The sequence below is a fragment of the Mustela erminea genome, chromosome 11 (assembly GCF_009829155.1).
Source record: "Mustela erminea isolate mMusErm1 chromosome 11, mMusErm1.Pri, whole genome shotgun sequence".
Classification (NCBI taxonomy): Eukaryota; Metazoa; Chordata; class Mammalia; order Carnivora; family Mustelidae; genus Mustela; species Mustela erminea.
The window spans coordinates 72,226,628-72,249,717 of record NC_045624.1 but is presented as its reverse complement, the minus strand read 5'-3'; the positions used below and the strand labels follow the sequence as shown (position 1 = coordinate 72,249,717).

The window sequence follows — 23,090 nt, the reverse complement described above, 5'->3', positions numbered from 1 at the left end:
CCTCTAGATTTTTGCCTGGCTTGCATTCTCACCTCCTTGGTCTCTGCTCAAATATACCTTATCAAGAAAGCCCTAGGAGTAGCAAGGCAGCTCAATTGGTTTAGCGTCCAAGTCTTGATTTCAGCTCAGGTCTTAATCTCAGTGTTGTGAGTTCAAGCCTTGCATTGGACTCCATGGTAGGTGTGGAGCCTACTTAAGAAATAAAGAAAGAGAGAGAGAGAGAAAGAAAGGAAGGAAAGAAAGAAAAGAAAGAAAGAAAAAAAGAAAGAGGGATGCCTGGATGGCTCAGTCGGTTAAGCAGCTGCCTTCAGCTCAGGTCATGATCCCAGGGTCCTGGGATTGAGTCCTGCATCAGGCTCCTTGCTCGGCAGGGAGCCTGCTTCTCTTTCTCCCTCTGCCTGCTTGTGCTTTCTCTCTCTCTCTCTCTCCCTCTCTCTCTCTGTGTCAAATAAATAAAATCTTTAAAAAGAGAGAGAGAGAGAGAGACAGGAAAAAAAAAGAGAGAGAGAGAGAAAAGAAAGCCTTCACTGACCTTCCTCCACCCTGGCATTTCCAGTTTCTCGTCCCTGCTTTATTTTTCTTCATAACACTTAATGCTAATTCATATACTTGTTTGTTTATCATCCGTCTCCCCCGAATGGAATCAACAAGAACAAGGATTTTTTTTCATTCTGGTTTATACACTGCAGGATTCCAAAATACCTAGAACAGTGTGGGGCTCCATAAATATTTTTCCAGTGAACAAATGAAAGAATGGCATGAAGGAAGTGCAAGATAGGTTGTTTCCAACCCAAGTTCATTGTTCTAGATCAGAGAACTCTGAGCACGTGTATCAACTGCCCTGTGGTTCTGACGGGAAGGCAGAGCATGCTGTCATATGTGCGTATAAATCTTTGTTGATGTGTCTGTGGCTATCACCACTTGACATTTAGAGACCAACATATACCATGATGTTTTATGGGCTGGACATCTGGAATTGCATCTCAGTTTCTGTGTTTTACAAGGAAAGATTATAAAGAATCTATAAATATATAAATGGAAACTCTTTATTCTGTCCACAGTGTCTTCTATTTTTACCGTCCCAAATGTAAGATTACAGCCAGAAGCTGGAGAAAGCATGCGGGCCTTCGGGAAAAACAATAGTTATGGCAAAAGTCTATCAAATAGCAAGCACTGATGAGCACAGCATTCTCAAGAAAGCACAGGTAAGGTGACCTACTTTGCCTGGAAAGTAATAATGAATAGACATTGAATAGATCTTTTAAATGGACTATTTCAAATTCTTCTTTTTCCCCCTATATATCCTATGAATCTCTGGTGTTCATTATGGCATTCAGCACAGATTCTACTGAGGACAGTACAGTTAGTCATGTTTTGGGGAACCTACTGGATCCTAGCCAACACTGTATTTTATTTATGCAATCATAAACAAACCATTTCAGCTATAAGCAAATCATTTTAACTGCTCATACATTCTTCGTTGAGGTTAGAAAAAGGTTGAGCCTTGGGCTGTATCTAAGTCACAGATCTGCTTTATTGGGTCCACACAATTTTCCAGATTTGTGGCTCTCATTTTTAAATGGAGAGATTTTACACAAAGTCTGGATTCTTGGCCTTTTTTTTTTTTTTTTTTAAATCAGCAACTCTGGCACTACTGGGCTCACAGTCCTGCCAGAATTTTGTGTGTATAACTGAATTGTGGCTGCTTCCCTTGGAAAGAACACAGCTCCCTCGTTTAGCTCTGCTGCCGTGTGGGCTACTTAGCTCACTTCTGATTCCTCCCTGGCTCTTAGTACAGACCTTATCATGATGATGAAGTTTTTCTTTTTTTCCCTGTTCGATTCCTTGACCCCTGCTCTTTTGCAGGTAGGAAGCATCCTCTAAACAAGGCCATCTCTAGCCTGTTCTAGTCACACATGCTTCGCAGAAACAAGCAGAAGACAGCCACTTCTGAAAGGGCTATGTCTTTATTGCCAGATGGAAATGTCTGGATTTTCTTTTCTTTTTTTTTTCTTTTCTTTTTTTTTTTTTTTTGGTGTTTTTTGGGAATTTTATGCCTATATGTACCTTTCTGTTTAATGTAACATAACTCTGAAGCAAATAGAGAACACACTTTTTTTTGTGGGGAAGGCTTTTTATTTGCTAGTCCAAATATGCCTTGCTCGTGTGGATATTCAGTAATTAAATGTTCCAGTCAATCGAAGGATATACACAGCATTGCAAAAGCCCCTCTTCCTTCTTCTTAATAGAAAATATGTGAATAGGGCTGAATTGCCAGCATGGCAAAAAGAACAAATGAAACTGTCCCCCTTGAATTGGGGGTGATGTGCCACAACCTTGAGCTGTATGGGGGACTTCGCTGTTGCCTACATCAGTGTGCCTCTTGGGAATATGGTGGTGACTTTTGAATGATGGAAATGAAAGATCCCCAGGTAAAATGTGATGTATAAATGCCAGTCAGAAAATGTTACTGATAGACTTGCTGCTCCATGCTTAAAAGTCTGCCTTCTTCAGGTTATTTCTCCCCATTGAATACAAATGTTACATAGCACAAGTTCATTCCCTCCATACTGTTTGTATTCCCATTCTGAATTTCAGTTGGTCACACAAAGAGTGGGCTGAGTTACCTCCTGGGTCTGAGAATAGTTTTAATTCATGAGGTTTGTAGCATATGGTTTTTAAAAGTATTTAGGCTGCGTTACCATAATGAGGGCGCCTGGCTTTAGAAATCCCACAGCCAATTTAGTAAAACAAAACCAAAGGTGGATTTCATTTGTGTTGCCTGAGCCTACCTAGCCAGTCAAAGCTGCTCATAGGTGCTTCATGTCAGCTTCTCCTTGCAAAATCAAGTCAAGCTGACTGGACAGAAACACTGCCCGTAAGGTCTCAGGAATTGCTAATCAAAAAGAGGTTTGTAGAGAGCAGTCATCCTGGTTTTGAAGGCTTTTAGGAAAATGTATTTTCTTTGCAGTATATTTTTTGAGCTAGATTTAAGGTTATGCAGGCTAATTCCTCTAGAATTATTTGATAATAATACATATATGTTCTCTTTGCATTTTCTCCTTTTTACATCAACTTTTGAGGCTCTAATGTTATTGTTTATGTTGCTTTCTTCCAAATCCAAATACCTCAGCTCGAGTCAACATTATATTGAGGTAACAGCTGGATTCTAAGAGTTTTCTGACAGCCAGCAGAAAAAGAAACCCTTTTAATTTCTCACCTTGCGAGTTTTTAATTTTACTCAAATGAGGCCATCTTAGAGATCAAATAATATAACCTGTATGTGGACCTGCTACATCTGGGTGTGGAACTTACTCTGACCAATAGCGGAATATTAATGTCTGTATTGTAGATATGACAGAGCAAAAAGTCTGCATAAATAAGAGCATTTGTACAGAAAAACATATAATTCCCTAGATTTTGGTTTTGTCATTGATGAATTAATTAACTGTTTCGAGCAGGCTGTGGCATGTTTAGTTTTTCTCAAATGTACCAATTCTGGGCTCTCTGTAAAGCCCAAAGGGATTGGGAAAGAAGAGGGGTGGGAAAGAGGTTCAGGGCCCAACGAAGCTAAAACTGTAATCTAGCATTTCAGCCACATGTCTTTGGGGAATCTCGCAAGTCAGGGTGAAAAGTACATTGCTTCACTTCTCTTTTTGAGATGATGGAGAACGGTTCTAAGTCCTGACTTTCCACCTATACCTCAGTGCCAAATTGTTTCTAAACTTGCATACTAAGGTCACTTCAATTATTTAGTTAATAATACTGGATTTGCATAAAGTGGCCTTAGTGGAAAAAAGCTAATGAGAAGCATTTTTCTTTGCAGCAGAAAGCAACTTTGGTTTCAGAATCTTATAACCAAATTAAAAGAAAAGAAAACTCCCTGCACCTAAGTTAAAAATGGGGTAGGTGGGGTGCCTGGGTGGCTCAGTGGGTTAAAGCCTCTGCCTTCGGCTTAAGTCATGATCCCAGAGTCCTGGGATCGAGCCCCACATCGGGCTCTCCGCTCAGTAGGGAGCCTGCTACCCCCCCCCCCGCCTTTGTCATCTCTGTCAAATAAATAAGATCTCTTTTTTTTTTTTTAAGATTTTATTTATTTATTTGACAGAGAGAGATCACAAGTAGGCAGAGAAGCAGACAGAGAGAGGAGGAAGCAGGCTTCCCACTGAGCAGAGAGCCTGATGCGGGACTCGATTCCAGGACCCTGAGATCATGACCTGAGCCGAAGGCAGCGGCTTAACCCACTGAGCCACCCCGGCGCCCCAATAAATAAGATCTTTTAAAAAAAATTTTTGTAATGGGTTAGGTGCCATTAGATGGTCAATATACTGTGCTTCCTTTGTTTGTTATCCTCTAAAGATGTTAGTAGACTAATGCTTTCAGAGATTGTCCCCACTCTTTTTAGGCTAAGACCATCCTAAAGTCTGAGAGAGCCTTAAAATGTGCATTGAAATTTTTCCCAAAGAAAAGACCAGAGCCATTAAATACCACATCCATTTGTATCACTCACATTTGCATCCAGGAATCCCAAACACGCACCTGTGCTAAGCTTAATTTTCCAGTCATTCTAAATTGAGATAGGAACTGCCTGGTCACTCTGTCTACTCCTCTTGCTGAATACAGGGGTAAGAAAGACCCTCTGGCATTATTATCTGAACATTAGTTCAGGTGTTCTAACGCCCTGGGGAGTTTTTAAAATCGCAAGTTCCTGGCGTCCATGAATCCACTTTGAAGAGGACCCCAGAAGATGTTAATGCAGGTAGCCCTTGAACCACATATTATGAAATCTTCAGTAAATATTTGAGAACTAAACAATGAACTTATTTCATTTATTTATTATGAAATAAAATAATCAACTAAAGACAGAATAGGAAAATCCATCCCTTTCCTTCCTTTCCTTATTCTTTTAAGGAAGAATACCGTGGTTACACTATCCAACATGGTAACCCCCTAGCCACGTGTGCTCTTTCCATTTAATTTTTAACAATTAAAATTAAATCAGAGTTTTGTTTGCTCAGTAGCAGAACCCCATCTCAAGTGCTCATTAGCTCCACATGACTCGTGGCCACTTACTGGGGACCGGGCAGACACAGAACCTCTCCAGTGTCACAGAACACTCTTCTGGACAGCACTGATGAAGCCCATTTACCCTGCCTGCCTTGTAACAAAGGAATCGGGAAAATTAAACGGCATTGAACCAGTAAAACTATGTTTCGGTTCTAGACGATAGCCGTCTAAGAGAAGCTTGAAATGTGTAGGGAAGGGGCGCCTTCAAGTGAGAAGACAGGTGGCAGAGTGAGAGGGGCAGAGACAGCATTGGGAATGACAGGAAGGGCTGTGCTGCAGGAACAGGAGAGACCACGAGGGAGTGGGTGTTGGGATCTTACAGAGGAAGGAGACACGGTCAGGTTTCTTCAGTTAACAGTGGTCTTTGTTGAGGTTGCTTTGGGAAATTAGGCAGAACAAGGCTGACAGCCTACGCAGCTGCACAGACAGGCCTCACAAAGACTGGGCGTCCATCAGAATCCAACGGGAGCCTTACTTTGTCTACCTCCTGAACCAACATCTGAGCTCTGGTAACTGCTCCTGTGGTAGCCACCAGCCCTTGCTGTCCTCTGTGCTGTGACGTTATGGCAGCTTGCTTTTTCCAGCTGTGCCTTGGCTAACATTTTCCTCTTTTCTTCATCTCATGGCTTCCGCCGGCCCGTTTCTGCTTATTCATGAATCCTGCTTATTGTCATTTCCCTTCATCCCTCTGTTTCCAGGATAGTCTGTCAGTGAGCTCTTTTCCTCAGATTCCAGCCCTCCTCAGGAGCAGCTCTGATTGGTGTAGGCTTCCTCATGAAGCAGAAAACAAAGCTTTGAGCTAGGTTGTTGTGTCAATCCAATCACTCCATAAGCTGCTGACTGACTAGATTGCCCTGGGCCCAGCACAGAGCCCTGATCCCTTCTGCTGAGCTGTGAATAGGGCCAGTCTTTTCTCAAGGAACCCCTCAGGAGAGAGCTCTGGGTTTAGCAGTCTCTGACGCTTCTACAAAGCAAGGAGTATAGCCAGAAGGCACCTTGCCTGGCCTGTACATTACCAAGGAAAAAAATCAAACAAGTACAGAGGGAAATTCCAATTTTAATGGCATAGCAGCATTCTCGTTGTGTGATATTTTTGACAAAAGGTCTTTTTAAGCCATGTTGCATTTTCTCAACTACAGACACAAAAGGCGATAATACTTATTAACACTTAACACAGTGTAAGAAATTCAGGTATTAGTTGTAGCTTCCCTTTAGCATCAGGAAGTTTTCTGGTTTTTTTCCTGCAATAACTTATTTTCTGCGTGATCCTACGGATTATTTTCCCTGTCAAATGACTACAGTTTTATTATCTCTGTTGTCTCATGCAGTTGACAATAGTTGTGGAAGAAACAGGCAGAGGAGGAAACAAACCTTAGTGTTCCCCACAGGTTTTAACTGGAAGAATCCCTGGTTTTTGTCATTACTCCTACATTGCTGCAGACGAAAAAAATACATCTCATTTGGGGAAATTGAGGGTGCTGTGAACCACAAATGCATAATGCATGTTATGAACACCAGATTGAGAAGAGGCTGGAATGTTGGCCGTTTGCTTTCCCCACCCCATCTACACCCCCCCTTTCCTTAGCTTCCCTACACTCTGGAGAGTCTATTATCTCCTCTAAACTCGGATGTAAAATAGTAGGCTAAGGGTGCTTGTCCCTTCTCTTCTCTCCCTCCCATCTTGTCCCTCCACCCTTGCCTCTCCTTGTATCCCCTCTGATCTGTCCCCTACATCACCACCACCAACCCTATAAATGGATTAGCAAAGGACTTGAAGGCCATTACTGTCTCAATCTGCTTAATTATGTCCTGGGACTGTCACAAAGTAGAATGAAAATAAAGTTAAATATATCATGCTTCCCAGGTACATATTTTTAAGTATTTTTTTTGGATTGACATAATTTCAGACTTGTAGAATAGTTGCAAGAAGAGTACAGAGAAGTCCTGTTACCCTTCACCTACTTTCCAGTGTTTGCATTCTACTACATTTGCTTTATCATATTCATTGTCTCTCCGTCCTTCCCTCTCCTGCTATCTCTCATACACACACACACACACACACACACACACACACATGTATATACACGTTGTTTTTCTAAACCATTATTTTTACTTACATGATGCCCCATTACCTTTAAGTATTTCAGTGTGCTTTTCTTAAAACCAGAATTCAGAGTGATATTTTTAAATTAAAAAAAAAAAATTTGCTTTTTGCCCTTGCTTTTCGTTTTACTTTCTCTGAGGGTTTTTAAAAGCAAAATGGCTAAAAGGGAAGAAACTGGTGTGATGCTCCACAAATTGGTTCATCAGTCCATGGATGCTCAAAAATTAGCTGTATCTTTGTGATTCGATTTTCCAGGTCAGATGAGCTTTCAAATTGTGGAGTGAGGGTGGGGGGAAGGCACTGCAACTGGCATCTTCTGTCTTTTTCAAACCCAAATTAATTTCTTAGGGACTATTTAGCCAGCAGCATAATATGAATGAAGCTTTCTTATAAGTGATGGGCACAAGATGTGATATGGCTAGTAAGCAAGATATCTATTAGAATGCTTGGCCAAACTATTATGAAGTTAGCAGTCACATATAACAAGTAGTTATAATCAGTTCAGGTGCTCTATTTTTCCCTTTCATTTAATGTTGATTCTTATGAATTTGGGATACAGAGGGAATCGTCTATGCCCTAAGTGCACTGTATTGTATTATTAATACCAGGATAGCAGCTGAGTCCCACTAGACAGTCTTTGTGGTCTGCGGATGCTCTAAGAAGTGTCTGAGCATAAAAGGAGGCTGTTTGAGTTGAAGTGGGCTGATGGCCTGGGATGACATTTGAATGCATGGAGGACAATGTCTAAATGACAGTGTCGAGAAGGGAAGGCGAAAAGAAGCTTGAAACTGTTCCCATTGTCCCACAGATGCTCATCACTCCTCCTGAGATATTCCTCACATGGAAGCTTTGTCTGGGCAGAAACAGGGAGTGGGATCAGGGAGGGATAGACCCTGGGACCCTGGGACAAAAGCCAGGGATTCAGGTCCTGAGGCACATTAAAATTCCAGAGATAGCAAATGTGTTGAAAACTGCAACCCGAATGTATTTCAAGTCTAACAGAGTTAAAACATTTTAGCTAAATTATTACAAGTATATTTAACAAAATGTTTGCAATACTCTGAGATGCTTCTATGAATAAAGCTTTTAAGAACATCAAATTGCTTGTGCAAATGAATAATTTACTAAGTCTCTTTTGGAATTTAGGGTAGCTGTTTCCTTTACCAATGCGTGCGCGTGCACACATGTACACACACACACTATACACTCACAGCCAAGTAGAATAATTTTTCAACAGTCCTAGAGTTGTTAGGATAACATCACAGATTAGTCAAAGGATTATTTTTCCACCCAAGGAAACAATGTACAAAGTCTAAGACAAAAATAATACCAAAGCTGCAGAAATTGATGGAAATTTATCTCAGAATAGATTTCACCACGTATGCCAACCATGGAATCAAGTACTGCACCGTTAACTTCCATATCGGGTGAATTTTTTTTTTCCTTTAAACTATCCCTATTCTCTTAATGTAGTTTGCGTTATATATAGTGCCCTTGGATTTTTAATTGCTCCAGATTATCATTTTCAATGCAATTAGTAAAATGCCCTCAATTACATATAATAATTACTGTAAATGGGGCTATTGGCCTAATTACTATAAATGGGGAAAGATGTGTGATTATCATGTGCAATTAAGTCATGTACAGTATTTATTTTACGTTATTACATACAGTGGTGTAATGATAACGCATAATTATATTGTATCATTCCTTGGTCAACAAATCCCATTCATACTGAGATACCTAGAGTGGTGATCCGTGTACTGGATCTCTCTTTCTAAAGTAATTGGGTTATTCTGTGGGCTGGGAACCCACTAAGTGAACTGTTCACAGCAAGAAAAAAATCTGGAAGGAAAAAATTATTTTATCTCCATTAATTAGGAATGCCCAGATTATCCTCTGTTGTCAGTGTTAAATCCTCCAGAGCACAAAGCCAGCCTCCACCATACCTGTTTGTTTTTATGTAAATGGGTAAAAATCAACACCCCTAAATGGCAGTGTTTAAAATATGGGGGGGGGGGAGTGGAGGTCCTTTCTTCATTGTGGCAAACATGATATTCATCCTTAGTTTACAAATAAATGCACACCTAACAAGCTTATAGCACATAATGAATTCTGCAAAGGATGCTGTTTGGCAGAGTGGGATTATGAGAATTGCATATTGATAGTGGCAGGAGAAATAAATCTATTTTCTCTGCGAAAGGTAGGGTGTTCTTGTGTTCTCTAGAAACTGGCACATCTCAGAGGTGTTGCTCTCAAAATGATCTCAGGATGGAAAGAAATCAGTAATTACAGAGCCAGGCATTCAGTTGTGTCCTAATTTTCCCACCAGTTTTTTAGTGTTTCAGCTGCCTCAGAGACTTAAAGTATTCTCATTAGGTAGCTGCAGAGGCAGCCGCTTGCCTACTCCCTCATTCTCTCCTTCGCATTTCCTTTTTTTTTTTTTTTCCCCCCCTCCATTCCTGCCTTGGGAGTGACTGTGAAGATCATTTGCTGGAATGATTGGCAGGTTAGAGGATTCGATCAGATGAGTTCCTCTTAGTGCAGGTCAAAAAGGCTAGTTAGCAGGAGCTGTCGAAAAATGCCAGCAGCATTCGAAATGGGAAATGTCATGACTTCGAGGCAGGGGGTGCCACCTGGAACAGAAAGCCCCCAGCTCATTAGCAAGTTACAGGATGTGGGCTTAACTGGAGGGAGCAGAGAAGGAAAGATAATACCCAATAGGGAAAATGATTGTGAAGTGGAATTGATTTCATGTATAATTTGTTTATCACTAGAGGGGACAAATGCTGTCCTTCTGACATGAGCAGAGGAGTATGGACTATGAATGAAGCAACTTAGCATAATCTCCAGGTTGAGCTTCGGATTTGAAGTATGCAAACTTCTTTATTCTTAACTGTGGAAATGATCAGGTCATGTTACATTAATTAAAGCTGACATACTCTCAAATGTTTTATCTGGGCAATTGTGGCAATTCAACAGAAATGGATAGAGATGGGCAACTTCAGAAAAGAAGAATGATTTATTTATTTTTTTTCCCCCTCTGCTGGCATGGAAGACTAGCTTAGTTGCATACTGAATTATAACAGAGCTTGTGTTTATCGTCAGCGGTTAGCTAGGCTGCGTAAATCAAACCAGGGTTCTCGATTCTCCTGCAATCTAATTTATACAAGAGAGCATTTGCCCTTTGGGAGATGTAGTTCTAATCCATGTGAAAATATGTGTATGTATTTTAGAATATGTCTGTATCGTATTTTGGTATAGTGTTAAATTTTTAATTTTTTTTTTTAAAGGGGAAGCTCTCCAATCTCATTACTGCCTGGTTGTCAGTTCATCTAGAATTTGATATTTTGCCATAAAGTCAACAACTTACAGTAGCCATAGTTACAGACAAAACTAAACCAAAAAGGTGTCCTTACAGGAAAAATTAATCTGCAGTTTGTAAAAAGAGAATGTAATGGCAAAACAGAAAAGAATATTGCCTCACATATATTCAGACTGAACTCCAAATTGAAAGGTTGCAGTATTTCTACAGTGTATGAAATAAGCTTTGGCATAAAGCCTTTCCCTACATAAATCCCATCAGAAAATGTATTTTCTTTTGATAAGAAACTTTTACGATATCATTTATCTTTTACTTGGAGATCTTCATCTTGTTATTTTAAGTCGCAGATGCCACAGCTGCAAGTCTTTCTGGATGTTTACTGAAGGATGTTTACTCAGAGTCCAGATTTTGGTTCAAGCATATATTTTCAAAATGTTTTGCCTTGAGTTTCTCTTTTCTCTTAAATATTGAACGCTTTTATGGGTAGTTATGAAATAGCCAATGCTTGTTTTATCAAGCAGTCTCAGACTGCTGTCTTAAGTGACTAGGAATCTTAAAACCTCCTAGTCAAAACACTGGTGGAAAATTCATTCTGTTCTGTATTCAGCATAAAAAGCTTAGCATTAAGCTACTGAATATAGCTGTCAAGATATGCTGCATTAGTTTTCTTAAATCTAAAACTTTAAACATCAGCGTGAATCCACTCATCCCCTCATTTGGGAGTTTTATTGTGTGGTCCAGAAGGTGGCCTTTGAAAACAATCTAGGAAATACTATTTGAAATGGTTCATCTAAGGTTAAGTTTTGTTTTTGTTTTTTTTTTTTTATTCTGCTGCAGTCACTCAGTTTGTTAATAACTGACAGGTGGGGTTTTTTTTAATTCTGCCAGTCAGTTTGTTAATAATTGACAGATGTAGTCAATAAAATGAATAAATCAATTATTTTGAGAGGAAGGATTGTCAAAAAAAATTTTTTTAAGAAAAAAAAGAGAATTGAGTCTGGTCATCCCTAAGTCGGTTTCCCATTGTTCAGACTGGCTTTTTAGCTAAGATGCCCTTCTACCTCTTGAGATGGGCAAGACGGAGGTGTCTGGCCATGCAGACGGGTGGTGAAGGTAGTGCTTGTGTCCATATCTGGTCTCATCCACCATCCTTCTTTCTGTTCCCTGCCTTCAAGTTGGCCTTCCACATTCAGCTCTGCAATCACAGACTTCATAGAATCTCTACTCTTTTGTATTCTTCTCAATTAATCTTCTTTCTATTAACTAAATAGTATTTATTTCACATTGGTGTTCCTGTATTTGTAATTCCCTTTGCTGAATATGTTCACTGCTCTATAGATTGAGTGACCTTGTTGTTAAGTTTCACCTTCAGATCTATAGGTTCCCCTCAGATAAGGTCTCCGCAGATAAGGCATCTTTATAACTGTCCTCTGTATCAGCAGTTCTCACAGTGTGGTCTCTAAACCCTAGGGGTCCCCAGAGGTTCCATGGGGTCAAGATTGTTTGCATAATAAAACTAAGATATCCTTGGCCTTTTGCACTGAGGACATTTCCAGTAGTGGTGCAAAAGCAATGGGCCAGCATGAATTAAGGCAGGGGCACCAAACTAAATTTGTAGGCACTAGTTTTTGGTGTGTGGTTTTTTTGGATTTTGCGTGTGTGTGTTTTGGGGGTTGGGTTTTTCTATGGTTTGTTTTGGGTTTGTGTGTGTGTGTGTTTTATAGTTTTTTGGGGTTTTTTTGGTGGGGGGAGATTGGTGTTTTGCTTTACCACTCCACAGTGGTAAGTGTTTTCCAAAGGCAGTTTCACTTAGTAATGTCTTCCATGAAGAACTAAAAATTATTCATTTTCTTAAACCTCTCACTTTGAGTAAATGTCTTAATATTCTGTGGGACTAACCCGGAAGTGGGCATAAGCCACGTCCATGTTCCAAATTACTGTGGTTGTCTCAAGGAGAAGCTCTGGTGCAGGTGTTTGAGTTGCAGGGTTTACTAGCTGTTTTTCTTCCTGACGTTTTATCAGACATGATTTTCTCAAACATGAACAAAAAGTGAGTCTGTCACCCAAGGAAGACAATTGACCACTTTTGCTGTCAATGATAAAATTAAAGCTTTCAGTAGAAAATTAGAACTTGGGGAAACTTGTAAACCTTATCTGTCCCTGTGAGCTTGATAGTTCCCAAAACACACTTCTCAGGTAAAGTGGATGGTGGTATAAGCACATATGATTTTTTTATATTATATAGTGAAATATATCAACGTTTGAAAATCTCTAAAAACATTGAATCCATATTTTCCAAATGATCTATGCATGATTTTAGAAAATCAGTACATGGATAAAATAGTCACTGGAAATATGAAATAAACCAATAGATTTAAAATAAGGAATATGAAGAATTCATTGATACCATTTCAGATTTCCTAGTACCACTGACCCTTTAGAAATTATCACTTGTTGGGGCACCTGGGTGGCTCAGTCAGTTAAGCACCTGTTTTCGGTCCAGGTCATATCTTGGGGGCCTGGTATCGAGTTCCACATCGGGCTCCCCGCTCAGAGGAGAGTCTGCTTCTCCCTCTGTCCCTTCCTCCCACTTGTGCTCTCACTCGCTCACACTCTCTCTCAAATAAATAAAATCTTAAAAAAAAAAAGAGAGAGAAATTACTACATGTTGAGTTTTGTTGTAATATAAAAGAATATATATCCATGATTATCTGAAAGGGCTATTAAAATACTTTTTTCTTTTCCAACTATGTATCTGTGAGAGGCCACGTTTTCTTCAGTTGCTTTAACCAATGCAGTATAACATAGGACAGATTAAATACAGAAGCAGATAACGAGAATCCAGCTGTTTTGTATCAGCTAGACATTTTTAAAAAGATTTGCATAACTGTAAAGCAGTGCCACCACCTCGCTAATTCTGCTTGGAAATATAGTTATTTTTTATTAAAATAATATCTAATGTCAGCACAGTGGGTTTTTAATGAAATAATAAATTAATATTTTAAATTATCAATTTTATTTTCAAATATGGTAAATATCAATAACTATAATCCATATATACAAAAGATCTTTAAGGATCCTCTATAATTTTTTTGAAGACTTATTTATCTATTTTAGAGAGAGAGGGTGTGCATATACATAAGTGTGGGGAGGGACAGATGGAGAACAAGAGAAGCAGACTCCTTGCTGAATGTGGAGCCCAAAGGGTATCCTGAGATCCTGATCTGAGCCTAAATCAAGAGTCAGATGTTTAATCTACTGAGCCACCCAGGTGCCCCTGGGGATCTTCTGTAATTTTTAATAGTATAAAGTGTCCTTAACAGCCAAAAAATGTGAGAGCCACTACTCTATATCAGCAGTGCCATTCATTAACTCTAACATGATAATTATATGGGTAATATTTTTCCCCTTTGAATAAATTGCTATTCAGTGCAATCTTTTTTCTTTATAATGTTATCCCAGTTCAGTGCAATCTGTTTTCTTTTTTTTTTTTTTAAAGATTTTATTTATTTATTTGACAGAGAGAAATTACAAGTACACTGAGAGGCAGGCAGAGAGAGAGAAGGAAGCAGGCTCCCTGCTGAGCAGAGAGCCCGATGCGGGACTCGATCCCAGGACCCTGAGATCATGACCTGAGCCGAAGGCAGCGGCTTAACCCACTGAGCCACCCAGGCGCCCATCAATCTGTTTTCTTTACAAAGTTATACCAGTTCTAACCATCTAATTGAATATCTGTTTTTCAATTTTTGATGGGTATAAATCCTTATTCTTGTGTTCACACAGATGCCATCTGAAAATTATAGTAGAGTACCACTTAACTATGACCCTGAAGATTAGTAGGCCAATTCCTTTTTTTTTTCTTTTTTAAGATTATAATTATTTATTTTGCGAGAGCGAGAAAGCATGTGCACAAGCGGGGGGGTGGTGGGGCAGAGGGAGAGGAAGAAGTAGACTCCTGCTGAGCGGGGCCCTGATGCGGAGCTCAATACCAGAACCCCAGAATCACCACCTGAGCCAAAGGCAGCTGCTTAACATACTGCTGAGCCACCCAGGCCCCCCTAGTAGGCCAGTTTTTAGAAGAATCTTTCTATATATTAGTTTTTTGGACTGTAGCTTTCCCTTTTCCATACACATTAGTTTTGACCTCTCAGGGAGAGGCTCTGATTAGAAGACTGTAAAGCATCAGGCCAGCTCACATAGCTTGTGCCTAGGACTCAAGAGGACTGTCAGGACAGCACCCGGGGCAGACTCCCTGTAAATTCAACTTTTTTCAGGAGAATGAACTCTGGTCTTTCCCCGCTCACTGCTGTGGCATAACTTGGAGAAATCTGGGTGCATTTGGGGGTTCAGAATTGAAAGTAACTGTTCAGCATGAATAGTCATCAGATTAGGGTTGTGTCTTTTTAACTCTTCATTTTGAAATACTGTTAAATTCACACAAGAGTTGTAAAACCAGTGCAGAAAGCTATACCCTTCACCTAATTTCTTTTTTTTTTTTTTTTTTTGAGATTTTATTTATTTGACAGACAGAGATCACAAGTAGACAGAGAGGCAGGCCGGGGGCGGGTGGGGGAAAACAGATTCTCTGATGTGGGACTTGATCCCAGGACCCTGGGATCATGACCTGAGCCGAAGGCAGAGACTTTAACCCATTGAGCCACCCAGGTGCCCACCTAATTTCTAATAATAACAACTTTTATAACCATGGTATGTTTATCAACTTAAGCCATCAGTGTGGGTACCATACTAATAATTAAACTACAACTATATTTGTAGTACACCTGTTTTCATACTTTCTGTCTTGTGTTCCTGGAGCCCATACAGAGTAGCACATTGCATTTAATCATATCTCCTTACTCCCATCTGGTCTCTAAGAAACTATGATAGTATAAATAAAATCTTTAAAAAAAAAAAAAAAAAAAAAAAAAAAAAAAAAAAAAGGGCGCCTGGGTGGCTCAGTGGGTTAAGCCGCTGCCTTCGGCTCAGGTCATGATCTCAGAGTCCTGGGATCGAGGCCCGCATCGGGCTCTCTGCTCAGCAGGGAGCCTGCTTCCCTCTCTCTCTCTCTGCCTGCCTCTCTGTCTACTTGTGATTTCTGTCTGTCAAATAAAATAAATAAAATCTTTAAAAAAAAAAAAAAAAAAAAAAAAAGAAACTATGATAGTTTCTCAATATTCTCTTGTTTTTCGTGGCCTTGATTCTTTCGAAGAATACTGTTCAGGTATTTTGTAGAACATCCCTCATGATGTTGTCTCATGGTGATGGATTTCAGGGAAGAGTACCACCCACATGAAGTGCTCGTCCCCTCACATCATGTCAGGAATTTTGTACATGAGGTCCATAAGCCTGATCACCATCCATGTTAACCTTGATCACTAGGCTAAGACAGGTGAGGTTTTAAAGCCACTGTGATATTTAGCAAGTAAAATCAGAGAAGCAGGAAATCTGGGACAGGTTCTCAATCAGATGGAAAGAATTCAATATGAGTTCCTGAACTGAGGACAAATCAGGAGAGGCAGGGGAAATTACTCTTAAGGCTCAGACCTTCCAACTGAAAATGGGTAGAAATGGAGAGGAGTCACCGGCAGAGAGGACAATGTCTGAGTTAGGAAATCAGAGATGTTCTATCTTCTGACTTATGATCAGTTACAGAATTTAGCAACATGTCTGACTGTGAAACATATTTCATGAACATGAATAAATATCTAGCTGTTTTGTACATGCTGGGAATAAAACCAAGTTTCAGCTCCTCTGTACTGAAGTCTCCTATGATTTGTCTGTCTTCCCCACTAGAATGTAAATCTCAGCCTACAGGAGTTTGGTGACATTTGATCCCCATTTCACAATTTTATCTCCATTTCCTAGTATGACACATAAATTAAGCTCATTAAATATTTTTAAAATGTTGACCAAATGAGTGAATATCCAGCTAACTTAGCATACCACAATCTCCTATTCTTTCAGCAAATATTTTTTGAGTAGCCATTACATGGTGGTGTTGTAGGAAGGAGTGAATAACACAGTTTCGAGCTTCAAGACCCTCACCATTTAGAGACATAGAAAAGAACATTTAAATTTCAGGATGATGAAGACTGTGGTAGGAGGTGGCATGAAGCCATACGTTGGGGGACAGATGAGGTAAAAATTAATTCTGTCAGCGGAGCTTGGAAAGGTCTCACAATGCAAGAGATTTTGAGCCACGAGAGGAATTCTATTTTCCAAGGACAAGAAGGAGGAAAAGGGTGTTGTCTCACAGAGGAAACGCTGAGAGCCAAGTCAGGTCACGAAGTGTAGCATTATAGGGAATGGACTGGTAAAGCCAAAGAGCATGGATGGGAGGAGTGAGAAGGGAAGGAACTGAAAACAGAATCTGAAGCTGGGTTGTGAAGGGTCTGGAATGACATGCTAGAGAGTTTGGATTTTAATATGATTGCCCATGGGGAAATATATACAACTTCCTGGGAAGATACAGAAGAATCAAAACATCTTTTTTTTTTTTTTAAGTAAAAATTTTATTTATTTATTTGACAGAATGAGAGAGAGGGAGAGCATGAGAGGAGAGAGGGTAGGGGGAGAAGCAGATACCCTACTGAACAGGAATCCTGATGTGAGACTTGATCCTGAGACTCCAGGATCATGACCTGAGCTGAAGGCAGTCACTTAACCAACTGAGCCACCCAGGTGCCCAAGAATCAAAACATCTTAAAGCTAGGAAGATCCTTTAGGGATCATAAAACAACTTGAAAGAAGATAGAGTGTTTCTTTTTTCTTTGAACTTCTTATTATGATAAGTCATGTCTTGAAAGTAAGTAAAGAAAATGTATTAAATTCCACTGATGGTTACATCTAACATGTATTAGAATTTTACCAATATTTACGCTTCTTTTTGGCTGAAATCTATTCATCCCTCAGCCCTATAATTCTGTGAATCTGTTACAGGTATGATTCCTTTAGTATACATTTTTCTATATGTACATAACATATCTCTTAGAAAGTTATGCATGAATAATTTTAGTTGAAACGGTATGCGTTCTCTGCTTACATATCTTTTTTGAAGTGAATAATGACTCCCTTAATTTAAGTTTTATGAATAGGTAGATTTTCAATGTGAAATTTAGAGGAAATAAAACTAAGACATAAGATAACTAGTTTTCCAGGGATAAAAATTTACGACCATTTCTTTTATAGTATTGTAATAATTTTGAATGGTGACAGATGGCAACTATACTGAGCATTTCATATATATATAGAGAGAGAGAGAGAGAGCAGGACACATACATACACATATATACGTATATATATCCATATACTTATATAAGATATGTATTTATATGGAATTGCTGTATTGTACACCTGAAACTAATCTAATATTGCTTATCAGCTATACTTCAACCAGTTACTTAAAACCACCTCATATTTAGTAACACAATAACATTTTTTATCATAACGACGTAGTAACAGAGAAAAAAATGTTAAAATAGCTAACATAAGACAGATTAAATATAAATTAGAATGGATGACTTAAGTATTTTTATAAGAAATTATTGAGTAAAGTATACCAAACTAAATGGAATATTATGACAGCCTTAAAAATTATAGTCATAAAAGTAATGAACATGCAGAAGTACATGGGATAATGTAAAAAAAGTAGAACATTCTGCTTATATGTATGTAAAACTTAAGTGTAAGGAAAAATGGCAAGGGAAGTACAATTAAATTGGTATATCCCTGGTTTATCAGAGAAAAATGGATTTACTAACTTTATTGCATAACTAGAAAAGTTAGTTAACTTACAATTTTATAGCAATGGTAGGTTCTCATTGTAAGTCCAACTGCAGAGCCATCTTGAATGGGTCCCAGCTCTTTGATGGTCTCTCAATACCAGACTTTCTTTTGTAGATAGTAGCATATGATGAAGAGTCAAACACCAAGCCAAATAAACTCATTTATAAGCGCAGAGCATTTCATAATTTCAAGTATTTTCTATTACTCCTAAGAAGTGCTGGTAAATTAACAATAGAAATAGCGGTGTCCAGATGATTAAGGAACAGCATGGAAATGTAGTTTAGCCAAAGCAAATACAAGAGCTAAAGTAATCGCATCAGAATAAAAAATTTGGAATTCCAGATTCTTCACCTTCTGCTTATCTGATTAAATTTTTCAAAAGGCTGTTTTGAGTCTTTTTTAATGGAAGATTGTCTGCTTCCTTATGCCAAGACTAATGGCACAACATTGTTCTGTGTGTTGAGAATATGGAGACATTGCAAGAAAGCCATGACAGTTTTATAGTTAAATCCATTTAACTACAGCTCATGGCTGATGGAAAGTCTTTGAGGTAAATAATGTATCACCTCACCTCATCCCCAAAACTTCTCCTGATCATGATAGCGTTGGTCTGCCTGCAAGAACATAATACAGTCTTCAGTAGTCCACTGACCACTTGCCAGCGCCCAAAATATTTGAAATTATCAAGATATTTATAACAAGATATAAAATATCAAGAAATTAAGATTCTTGAACTTACTTCTGTCTTGTCTTCAGCTTAAGGATAAAAAAGAAAGGCTGGTGAGACAAAATCATTACCTTTTATTTGTACCTTTTATCTATAATGCAGGGTAAAAATAGATTTTGAGAAGAAAAATATGTAAGTGAAGGAAAATGCCTTTGTAGAATTTTTGTATCATGTGTCTACACAAACATACACATTTATATTTATACATGTTTTTGTATTTGTGTCAAGGAAACAATTTGTTTCATTTTTAATTCTTTCTCGATTTCTTTGTGATTTCCCATGTGATACTTCACCATTCAGTAAGCTTTGCTTTTTGAACTGTTTTCTGTAGTTTCTCATTTCTACCTTCATTCCATCTCTTGGCTTGAAATATTCCCTGGGAGGAGGGAAAAAAGAAAAGTGTATGTGTGTGGTGGGGGCGGCTGCGTAGGGTGGAAAGAAGGCAGAGGGAGGGAGACTGCTGAGGGGGAAAAAAGATTTAAATGAGAACTAGAATGAATGCCTCACTTGTTGGCTTTTAGCACAATTACCATACCTTAGGAAATATGCAGGGAATAGTTAATTACGACTAAATGAGCCCCTTTTAGAGGCAGTGGTGGGCCCAGGGAGCCGACTGTCAGAGCGTTGAAGGATGTTGAATTGGAAGGCTGGTCTCCGTGTCAGGCAGGCGATGGTCTGCAGGGGAAGCCAGACAGAGAAAAGATAGCTGGGTGAGAGTAGCCTCAGACAAGGGAGCCATGGATGGCATTTGCATACTTTTCCTGCAAAGGGGGTTTAATCCAAAGAAAGGAGGAGATTTCAGTATTGTCAGGCGGCTTTGTTCGGGGTGGAGAGCAGAAGGAAATCTGAAGGGGCCTTTCTCAAAGCCTGGGTCTCAGCCTTGAGGTTGTTCTCGTCAAGTTATGTTCTTGAGGGTTGTTTGCACACTATTGTCTGTTTCAAGATCTTCTAAACCCAAAGGGCTCAAAGTATCCCCCTTTGCCAGCACAAAAGAAGGGAATTTGTGTGGTAAAAATGACTCGTGTTGCAAACTGAACCCAAGCACCCTTTGTTCTTGCACAAAATACTCTGAAGTTCCAAGGATTTCTTTTCGAGCCACACTGAGTGAGTCACGCCATGAACGTGTTCACAGGCTAGAAAACAAGGTGAAACCAACCCATGGTTGTGTCTTTCTTTGCCAGCTCAAAGATGGCCTTAACATAATTCCCCCAAAAAGATGGCTCAGGAAAATGTGGCAGATTAAAAAAACAATTTTTCGATTGCCATGGATCATTGTTGTCCTGTTTCTTCACAGAATTTTCTGAGATTGGAGTGTTTAAATCTCAAGTTGAGGCAAATTGCTTGGACCATTAAGCAGAAAGTTTCCTTGCCACCTGAGCAACCTTATCTTTTCTCTGGCAACGTGAGCTTATGATTGTGATGTGTGTCTGGTTGTCAAAAGTATGCCTCCTTTTATAAACTGTGGTGGACTATGGAGTATGTGATGGTCTGTCCTTCAGGGGAAGTTTTTCTGATAGTCCACACATTTATAGTGAGGCGCGTGTAGCTGTAGTACCTGCTTATGTAATAAATCGGCATGATATTTATGGGTCAGAAACCAGGACTTGTTTCAGCTACGCTCGTTGGTGTGAGCCTAAGTGCCCATAGTCCTTACAGTTCAGGAAAGTAGGTGCTAAAACTCGGAATCTGAGTCTTGAAAAATGATGGTGTACTTGTCTATAAGGGTAGTGTGGGCAGTTGTGAGTACCTTTTAAATTTGCCCTCTGTGTGGAGCTCAATGCTTCAGAAAATGTGGGTTTTATGTGTGTGTGTGTGTTTATTGATACATTATTTTATTATATATCATAATTTCAATCTGTGTATATTATATATGATAGTTTGTATATATACAGAATATTAACATATTCTGTATATATTTCATATATATACAGAATATTAACATATTCTGTATATATTTCATATATATACAGAATATTAACATATTCTGTATATATTTCAAAACATACAAACTAAATGTGGCTTTATAGCTAATTAAGCAAGATACACAGTAAAATTGACCTTGGAAGTTAGGAAAAAAAGGTAGATATTTATTTATCGCAGCTAATTTAGCTTGAGACATTTTTAATTAAAAATATTACTTTATCTGGGCACCTGGGTGGCTCGGTGGGTTAAAGCCTCTGCCTCTGGCTCAGGTCATGATCCCAGGGTTCTGGGATCGAGCCCCGCATCAGGCTCTCTGCTCAGTGGGGAGCCTGCTTCTCCCTCTCTATCTGCCTGCCTTTCTGCCTACTTGTGATCTCTGTCAAATAAATAAATAAATAAAATCTTTTTAAAAATTACTTTATCAAATTTTTTTATTGTTGTTGATACTTCTGCTGGATTTCTGGCTCCTTTGGAGATCTGCGTAGAAGACCCTATACAAATTCAAAATAAAAATAAGCAATGAAAAAATCTGTCAAAGAAATGTTCCTCTGAATTTCAAAACAAAGGTGAAACCTGTAACATGTGAAAGAGAGAGAGAGAGAGAGAAAGCTTACTTTGAAATTAGCATGAACCAGCTTCTGAGAGAGAGTTATGCCCTCTTCACTGGTAAAGTAATTAAGCAACCTTTTATCAAGATATTCATATTTGCAGGTTTCTTCTGATGTTGTAATACCAGTGAGTTTGGATTACAGGTGAGATTGGAAGCTAAGACATTGGCAGGGGCCAGATGAGAGCTTTCTGAAGTTACAAATGAATAGATAAGTGCCTGCTACTTTCTTAAATACATTATTTTTTGTTATTGTTGAGATCCTTGTCTCTGAACTAAGTAAACTCCGCTTTGCTGGAAGTGGTGCATGTCTTTCTCCTGCTTTGCATTTTTCCCTGTGAGAAGCGTGTCTGAGTTGGGGGGACCTGAAAACACCTCTTTGTTGCTGAACTTGTCAAGCACGGCGCTGTGTTCTCTTTCCCACCAGGAAGGTCAGGCCGCTGGGGGCCAATCTGTTTTCTGAAATGAGCCCTACTGTCTGTCCCTGGTGTCTGACAGATTGAAACAGTTGTCTGTGTTACTGTGCTCTCAACGCCTTTTAAATGCTTCGTTTTCCGAGAAAAACGTATTTTATGTAGGCTACAAGAAAAAGATAAAAATTTTTAAAAGGACTCGACTTTGGCATTAATATTTATCTGAAAGACAAATTCAATTAACTTTCTAAGAACATATTTACAGATTAGGAAGTTAGCTGCATGCACCGTGTGTACACACACTCACACACACACCAAGATAAGCCTTCACTTACGAATTCTACTTCTGAAGATTTACAGTGAGGGTTCTTCCCCCCCACCCCCAGTTGGAGTAATAAAATTATGAAGTATGGAACTGTTTCAATAGTAGAATTGTAGAAGTAAGAGTCTTTTGTTCACTTAGATTTCAGTTTCATGTATTTTGATCAGAGGTATGTATAAAGCCTGAAGAAATTTGTACTGTGCTGAGCCTCACTTCAATACTCTCCAGATAATTGAGCTAATTAAATCTTTACCAACATTAACACAACGCCAGCATTCCTTGGACAGTGGATAATTATTGCACGAACATGGCAAGCTTAAACTAAACAGATGAAAATAGAGTCCTGTGGAATGGGTATTGAGTTTATTCTTTATTCATCTTTTGATAAGGTTTAATTAAAACTGCCTCTCTCCATTGTGGTGAGAATGAATGTACTTGTTTTCTTAGTGAAAAGCAAATTATTCACTTCAGCCATGGTTCAGTAATCAAAGCCTTTGCAAAGTTTTGGGTTATAGTGTAGCTGTGGGGATATAATTGCTGCAATTCTGTATGAAGGCTTTATCTTTTTTTATTACTTTCTCGTATTTATTTTTGTAGAAAAAAATTTAGAAAAGCCCATTTTGTGATTGGGTGTGGAAGTACATATGTCTGAAGCCTTCTTTGTTGCACGTTTACACTGGCTAGGTTTTTGTGCGTTTTTTTTTTTTTGTTTTTGTTTTTTCCCTAAAGACGTATGTCTTACAGCCTCTTGCAAAAATTAAGAGTGAAAAGGGACACACATTTGAATAAATGGTATTGGGAGATGGGTCTTTTAAGT

The 23,090-nt window shown here is 38.9% G+C and overlaps 1 protein-coding gene across 4 annotated transcripts in view; it reads left to right on the top strand.

The window, feature by feature from the left end:
• The window catches only part of CDK14 (cyclin dependent kinase 14), a 572,715-nt gene that overhangs the window by 487,040 nt on the left and 62,585 nt on the right, over positions 1–23,090 (top strand). For 3 of the 4 annotated variants that reach the window (XM_032304318.1, XM_032304316.1, XM_032304319.1), the window contains one exon: positions 1,062–1,205. In XM_032304318.1, the coding sequence (XP_032160209.1) occupies positions 1,062–1,177 (116 nt within the window). In that variant the 3' untranslated portion in view covers positions 1,178–1,205. Of the gene's footprint in view, positions 1–1,061; positions 1,206–2,249; positions 3,949–23,090 lie in introns of those variants that run through there. The other variant, XM_032304317.1, reaches the window with a different exon arrangement.